At 40.8% G+C, this 8,300-nt stretch overlaps 1 protein-coding gene across 2 annotated transcripts in view; it reads left to right on the top strand.

The window, feature by feature from the left end:
• Positions 1-8,300, top strand: part of FARP2 (FERM, ARH/RhoGEF and pleckstrin domain protein 2) — a 66,772-nt gene continuing 58,472 nt past the window's right edge. For both annotated transcript variants that reach the window (XM_062498812.1, XM_062498813.1), the window contains exon 1: positions 1-204. In XM_062498812.1, coding sequence (XP_062354796.1) covers positions 1-204 — 204 coding nt within the window. The remainder of the gene's footprint in view (positions 205-8,300) is intronic.

The raw sequence follows: 8,300 nt of genomic DNA, 5'->3' as shown, positions 1-8,300 counted from the left end.
ATGGGAGAGATAGAAGGAACATACAGAATTCTGCAGACTCCAGGCTCTCGTTTGGGTGCCCAGAAGACCTCAGGAGTGAGTACCTTGGAGCCAGGGCAGAACCTCTTGACTGCCATGGCATCATCGCCTGCCAAAGCGCACGAGCGCGACCTCCCCATCAAAATAAAGATGTTGGACAGCACAGTGGAAGTACTTGATGTTGAGGTAAGAGATATTTAAACCTGGTTCCAAGTGCACTGAGCCTCTGATAATTTAAAGCTCACAAGGATGTTCCTCTGTAGAGGGCTGGGACATTTTGAGGCAATATCTGAATGAAGATTGCTGTTGGGATTTTACCTGCTTACAAGTAGTGATATCGGTTGCATGGCTTGTTTTTAAAAATCTTTTAAATATAACAGATGTTTTGTGTTTTTAACAGACTTTAAGTACAAGCACATACTGTAGGGAGAGTCTTTATTTGTTGTTTGCTTTGGGGAAACACTAAACGTCTGCTGCCAAAAGGTTCTTGCTTCCTGAGCCACATGCAGCTTTGTCAATTTGGCAGCTGGGAGAGCAGAAGAGTTTTGCCTTACTTACTGATTTATATTAATTATTTTGATGGTTTGTATCCTCTCCAAGTAAACTTGCTCCTATCTGAAAGTCTTTCCCTGCCAGCACACTTTAGGAGGGATGCACCAAAGCAGTGTCAGGTCAGTGTTTCTGAAAATGTTTATTTAAAAGTATGCTTGGGGAAATTTGCCATAAGACATAGAAGCCATGTAGGAATTAGGGACATTCTACTTTGAAACAATATTTTTTTCTTCCAATTTTTGTTACATTTTCAGCATTAACCTGGGAGTTTAATTCTAGTTTGCCTGAGATCTGTTGTTAGGAAACAACTGTGTTGTAGTGAAGATGCTCAGCTATCAGATATTCTACATTAGTATCAAATTGTTATCAGTAATTTATAATTGGCACTTGGAGCCTTAGTTGGTTGCTTAGACTCAAAAGGAGTTCTTCAAATAGAGTGAAAAAATTGTGGAACTCTGAAGAAATAGTGGATTTGGGGATGACTTGTACAGATTCTGTCCAGCTGTTCAAATCTCAGATATAAAATCTGTTTGTTGTTTGTTTTTTTTGTTTGTTTGTTTTTTTTTTTTTGTTTTTTTTTTTAATTTTTTTTTTTTTTTAAGACTGAGGCTGTGCCTGTATCCTTCTACTTGAGCACACAGTGTCTGGTACTGCAAACCCACCCATCCCTCATGTACCACGTGGAACACAAAAGCCTCTTTTTTCTCTTTACATTATGTTAGAATATTTTTTTAGAGAATCTGCTGACTTTGGTTCTTTTGAAGGATAATTTTATTTATTTTTCCAAGTTGATGTAGATGGTGCTTTTGTGTTTTGATTCAAAAAAGGAAAAAAAACCCAAGCAACACCCTAAGCTCTGCAATTTTGAAAGTCAGTGCAAGGCCAGGTTTATGGGGCTTTCAGCTGGTTGTGTTGTGTGTTTCCCAGAATTAGGAGCTATCTTAGTTTTTTTTTTTTACCTGGAGAGCTCTCTCTGATTATGGCACCCACAGAAACACCTGAATTCGAGCACTGACATGCTGAGGCCATAATTAATATTGTGCTGCTTTTCTTTATGAGATCAGTTGGAACTGAAAAATTTAGAAATCTCACGCCTGACGCTGTAAGTGATGAGGAAAAGGGTCAGCCTTGGGTCAGCTTCAGAGCATAGAGCACAAAAAGGTCCAGAGTCAGCAGCTGTGGCATTACAGTCCAGCTAACTCTGCCTCCATTGCTTTCAGTTTTGGCTAAATAAGGTAGCAAACGATAGAAAACAGGCATGAGGTATTAAACTGTGACCCTCTGCCTGATTTCTTTGGTGAGCTGTTGGGATAGCAGGAACTGCTGACTGCCGTTTATCATGGAAAATGGGAATTTTTCACTTGGGATTGAGGGCAGGAATTAGGAAAAGGCAGTGACATTGCTGAATAGGTGGTGTGTGCTAGCATGGTCATTTTTCAAAAAGCAGTTAGCTGCTTGGCCACCAGTTTCTCTGTCTTAGAGGAGTGGAGGTTCAGATTGCCATGCCTCTTGCCCACTTCTCTTTGCTTTTGTAATTTCTGTCACCAGATGTGAAAACAAAATGTGGTCTTGTAGGGTTTGTGTTTGATTCAGGTCAGCAGTAGTTTGTCAGTGCTGTGGGACACACAGCCTTTCCCATGGGCTTTTTGGCACTGCCTGCTCAGGGAAGTGTAGGTGATGGCAAAAGGTAGGGGTTTTTTTGTTTGTTTGTTTGTTTTTTCCCCCATTACAGTTATTTTCTCTTCTGTCTGTAAGAACTATGGCAAGTGACTTTCTACTGGGAAAAATGGTGTGTCAATGGAAGGACAGACTGAGTGTAGGATCAGCTCCTGGAGAGACCCTTCCCTGTGCAGAGTGGAAGGGAACCTGATGCTGTAGCTGTTTATTACCCCCCTGCCTAGAAAGAGCCACAGCAGCATTTTTAACCACATGGGATAAACAGAGTAGCCACAGTAACAACTTAATCCAAGCAGCTTTACCTAGTCATCCCTTCCTTTCTCCAAGATGTGTTTAAAACAGTTGCTTCTCTCCTGGTAGGAGTTAGTGGCTGCCCTCCTTGGTAGCCCACTTGACTTTTTAACTTGCCAAAGAGCAAGAAAAGAGACTGATGGTGATGTAACAGATGGAGGGAGAGCAAAATAGAAAAGACTGCTCTTTCCCTTGTGTTATTGGTGTACCTGGAACAGTTTGCTAAAGATCCATGTAGCTACATTCTTCCACCTTCTAAGTACATTGTCTGTCTGTTTTCCCCATCTCTTGCATAAGGTTTGATTTCTAAGTAGGAATTTTATTAATTACTGAGAGGGAATTATTCTTTAAAATACGTTGGGCAGAGCCTTTCTCCAGTGAATCTGATTTGAATGTTAGGGAATGGAGAAATACTCAGTGTTTTCTAGCATTTAAAAAAAACTGGAAATGGGCTATTTATGGTTTCTCCTTTCCCTTCCAAAACAGAAGAGAGAATGAAACATATCCATTCAAAACTAGGCTGCAATATTCATTATTTTCATGAGTTGTTTTTTTTTTTCCCCTTTTTGCAGCCAGCTTGTTCAGTCAGCTCAAATCTTGCATGTGCCATTTTATGGGGTACCTGGCCTCTTCTCTCCAAACTAAGTCTGTCCAAAGGGTGGTATTGCAGACTACCAGATGAATGATTGGCAAAGTCAGTTTAGTTCAGACTGGGGCACACTTCAGAGTTTTACAGTAGAAGTTCTGCCAGCTTTCCAGATTCTCTGAAGAGATTAAACTTGGAGGCTTTTGATCAGCACAAAAATGTGGCAGACTCTGAAGCAGAAGGGTCTGGACTGGGTTGAATTCACCAAAATGACATTTAATGGAATTTCTGTCATCATATGATGTTTAATATTTGGTCTGTATGTTGTTCTTTATGTAGGAAATACATGTCATTTAGGAAATTCTTTTACATGAATGCTCTATGCTATGAGGAAGTGCTCCAGAAAAAGTAGTTTATGTTATTATGCTTCAAGTTTACTGAATTCTTTGGGGAGAATTTGGTGCTTCTTCAGTAGCATGTACTTCCTCTTCTCCTTCTGCTTGGATGTTAAATTAAATTTGGGAGTCAAAAATATTTGTACATTTTATTATAGGGTCTGCCTGCCTGCTCCACTCTAAAAGAAAATTTAAACTGGATTTTTTTTTTCTTTTGTGCTAATCTTTGGATTGGGTTGTTTTTGAGAACAGAAGTCTGTTCTTTTTAATTTTTCTTTTATGTAATGAAGTAATGATGTTCTGCATCCTTACCACACTGAGGTGGTAGTGGTAGTGTCCCTCTTCCTCTGACACCAGTGGACTCCTAGCAAGGAGGTGCTTCACTCCACTGTCATTCTTGAGAACAGGCTAGTTAGATAAGTTTACACTGTAATTCCCCCCTTTATTTTCTTATTAATTAGTGTCCTCTCACTGCTCTTGTTTACCTCAGTGTTCATTGATGTACCCTGCAAAACTATTACACTACTAGAAAACCAAAGTGGCTTATTCTATACTAAGCTGAAAATGTGTACTTGATGATTACTCTGATAGTAATACTGTCTTTGCTGGGCACTTCCTTGGCTTATAGAAATTGATAAATTGCATCAATAAAGGTGCAAAGCTGCTCTCCATCCTTATGCTTAGAATGGAATAGAGTAACTCTGGTTATTCCTGTTTCTCTGCAGTTTGCAGTTATTTATGATGGAAAAGGTGCCATGAAAGTAGCTTCCCCTTGGATACCCATTGTTTTCAACCAGCCATTGGAGGCCATGAAATCAGGAGCTGGGCTGGGGCTGCAGGAGGTTTTTGGGATGGCAGAGGAAGCAGTCTGACTGCAATACCCTTCCCATGGTTTGGAGAGAGTGTTTGCTCTCAGTAGCAGCGTTTTGGTAGCGTTAGTGCCCCCAGGAACTTTCATGGGGATGATGCTGAAATGATACAACTTCTAACTGCTGTTACTGAGCACTTTTAAGAAAGAAATATGTGTATGTTAAAAACTGGGATCATGCTGTGGGCACTGAAAAGCACTTGCTGTGTGCTGTGGGGAGCCCTGGGTGTGCTGCTGGTGGGACAGGCAGCCCAGTCCCAGCTCTGGGCTCTGCCCTCCTGCCTCTGCCTTGCTTTCCCTGTGCCTGCTTAGACCTTCCTTCCTTTTCCTCTCTGTGCTGTGAAAGTATTAACAGCTTAAATATGTGAGGAGTCAAGGGATAGTCTGCTGCTGAATCCTATTAAGTGCTGTGCTGGAGGAATCGAGGTGCTCTTGGTCTGCTCAGTGTTTTTCTTCCCTAGCCAGGAAGAAATAGTCAAAATTCCAGAAAGAATCATAGCCAGATGTTTGTCGTTGCTTCAGTTTGAGTCTCCTAAATATGGCAAATAAGCTGCCTTAGGACTTATTTTTATCTGACCTCAGAAGAGAAAGTTAGTAATTCACCATTTTAAATTTGCAATTATTACAGGGTTTAAAAAGAATGTAACTAAAGGTTTGCATTTTGTGTACCATTTGATTTCACTATATATTTTTTAGGCCTGTTATTTTGTGTTTGGAAGCTTGACTTTTTGATGCTATATAGGAATGTGGTATTGGGTGGGGAAAGGTGAAACCACAGCCATTTTATTGACAGACATTTGGAGTGTGTGTTTTGTTCATTTGAGTGTTTCTTGGTTTTGGTTTGTTTTTTTTTTTTATTTTAGAAAAATGTGAACTTAAATTTTATAAGCCAAAATTATTATTTTACAGTTCTCTTGACCTTAGGTGTCATGTTATATGTAAAGAAAATTGAGTTGTACTGCAGTAAAGAAAAAACAGTCTGAATATCTCTGTACAAAAAACATCATCTTATGCACAGAGCATGTGTGCATTTAGGAAAATGGTGATCAAGTGTTATCACAGCCCTTGAAATATTAATGTGGTGGATTGAATTCCTTACAGTTTGCATGGCTGGGCAGGTGTTCATTTTTGTTTCCATAATCTAGTGATGTAGAATAGTGAAAATCAGCTGAAATCAGTCTTATGCTGTTCAACCAAAATGGCTGTATTCCACAAAAAAACAAAAACAAAAATAAGAAGTCCACTGGAAACATTTTAAATCTTTTTTGGATGTGGGTAACATTCAAGGTTGGGCCCATAGATGGGTAATTCTATAAAATATATGGAGCCTGAAAGGGAAGAAAACCCAAAAGCAAGCGAAGAATAACCCACAGGCAGCTAATGACAGTTCAGTGTGCTGAGAGGCAGATCAGAGAAATTTTAGGTTTGTGCCTACTGGAAAAAGGGACTTGGAGTTGAGCAAGGATGGCATGTCATGGTACTCTCAGGGTTCAGAGCAGCACAGGCTTGGGGATGTGCATTTAGCTATACAGGGTTGCAAATGCACACCTGTGTGTCAGCTCTTTCTCCTTGCAACAAAATTCATGTCTGGGAAGGGCAGCATTGCCTACCTGGGTAAGAGAGAGTATACTCTGTATACACAGAGTATTAAAAAAGCTGTTCCATGCTGGCAATACCTAGTGTGAGAGGTCTTCTGTTCAAGGCTGGAGTGTTGGATATGGGAGGGGGGTAGGGTCCTCTCTCTGACAGAGCACTCATTCATTAATAAAAACAAGAATTAGAGGAGCGGGAAAAAGCCCCAAAGCTCTGTAGAGAATATTAGAGTTGTCTGACATGTCTTCAACTGAAATAATGAAGGAAAAGTGTTGCTGTGCTCTCAGCCCACTTCTCAGGCAGATAGCCTGAAGCCAGTGATGTAGGAAACTCATGCTGGCAAGGGGGAGGTTCAAAAAAACTTGCCTTTATCTAATCTGGCCTACAGGTATTTATTAACCCATCACCATGTTATCAAACCTCTGCTCAAAGTACAGTGGGGACTGATGTTAGGACAGCTAGTACAATTTCATTTTTGCACAAAACATAAGGGGGTTTTGGCCTTTTCTGTAAAAATGCCCAATTTGCATTTGTCCTTTGTGCAAAGAGTCTGTCGTTACTGTCTTCTAGATGTTTTAAACTATTTCCTTTGGGCAGAATTCCTCAAAGCAGTGTGTCAGCCTGGAGCAGCCTAACACCTCACAGGGGAAGCACAGTACCTGGGTGCTGTAACACCTCTCCTAGGAGAGAAGGCTGGGAGAATTGGGATTGTGCAGCCTGGAGAAGGAAAATCTCTGGGGAGACCTTTGAGCACCTGAAGGGGCTCCAGGAAAGCTGGAGAGGGACTTGGGGCAAGGTTCTGGAGTGACAGGACCCAGGAAATGGCTTCCCACTGCCGGAGGGCAGGGTTAGATGGGATATTGGGAGGGAATTGTTCCCTGTGAGGGTGGTGAGGCCCTGGCACAGGGTGCCCAGAGAAGCTGTGGCTGCCCCTGGGTCCCTGGAGGTGTCCAAGGCCAGGCTGGACAGGGCTTGGAGCAGCCTGGGACAGTGGAAGGTGTTCCCTGTCCATGGCAAGTGGTGGAACGAGATAAACTTTAAGGCTCCTTCCCACCAAACCATCCTGTAATTCTCTGAAAGCCCAGATCAAATCTGATGAATGTGGGCATGGATGATGGGAAAAAGAATAATTAATGGAGAAAGACTTGCAATTTAAGTGAGTTGTTTTGTTTTTTGTTTTTTTTAATGGACAGAGGAAAACTAAGTATTTTCTGTGTTTAAAATAACTTAAAAATACAGAATTTTATTTATATGCATATACATGCATATGAAATGAAGCTGTGCAAGGTCCCAGAAGCACCTATAGCCTGAGTGTGTTAAATGGTTAGGCCTGTCCAAGGGAATGGCTTTAGAAGGGTTCAGGGGTTCGTGCAAGCAGCAAAGTTCAAGGGGGAAAAATGGAGATCAGTGTCCTGACTTCTTATTCCTTCTCTTTATTAGCTTGCATGAATCAAGGAGGCATTTAGACTTTCAGTTATGAACCTGAATTTGGGAGCAGCTACCCCAAAGCAGCTCCTGTCTGTGATATTGTCACTGTTGTCACCTGGGTGTTCAGTGATTAACAAGCAGGAAATCTGGTGCCAAATCATCCAGCAGTACCTGTGAAACTCTGTCCAAGGATGTGGCCCACAATTTGTGACTTCCTTCTTCCCCAGGTATTCTACAGCAGTTGTATTCCAAGTAATCCAGGTATTTCAGGTCAGCACCATTTCTAAAAACTTAGGAACATTTTTTGTCCCTACATGCTTGCTGCCCAAGTATGCATTTTCCAATCTCATTCATGTAATTCCCTTCCTTTTGGGAATGTTTTCCCATGTCAACCAATTGTTGTTTTCCTACTTTCAGGCACCCAGCAAGTCTAACCACTCTGGAAAAGCTTGTTTGTTGGGTAGAGCTGGTTCAGTGCTTTGACACTGCCTTAGATGATCCTTTAAATGATCATAATTTTAAAGCTAGCCTTAATTAAATGAGCCAGAGGCTTCCATTTCTAGAATAATTTGTCTGGCTGTGGATTCTGCTTAAAAAAAAAAAACAAACCCTGACAAAACCACATCAAAACCAACCACTGAAATCTTAGGACAAAAAAGAAATCATGGGGAGGGAGTCTTAGAATTTTTCTTCTCCTAAACAAAAAATGCCCAATATGGACTCTAATAATGGAACTTAAAATAGCTCCGAGATTTTTGTTTGGGCTTGCAGCTTCCATAGTTGAGTAAATGATATTTCAATGCTGTGTGGAAATACTGTAATACAATAATTCTTCTTTCTGTAACATAATAACTGCTTTTTTTTTTTTTTTTTAAATAAAGAACTTTCAAGA

Source organism: Cinclus cinclus, chromosome 10 (genome assembly GCF_963662255.1).
Source record: "Cinclus cinclus chromosome 10, bCinCin1.1, whole genome shotgun sequence".
NCBI lineage: Eukaryota > Metazoa > Chordata > Aves > Passeriformes > Cinclidae > Cinclus > Cinclus cinclus.
This window is presented reverse-complemented; position numbering and strand designations above follow the sequence as displayed.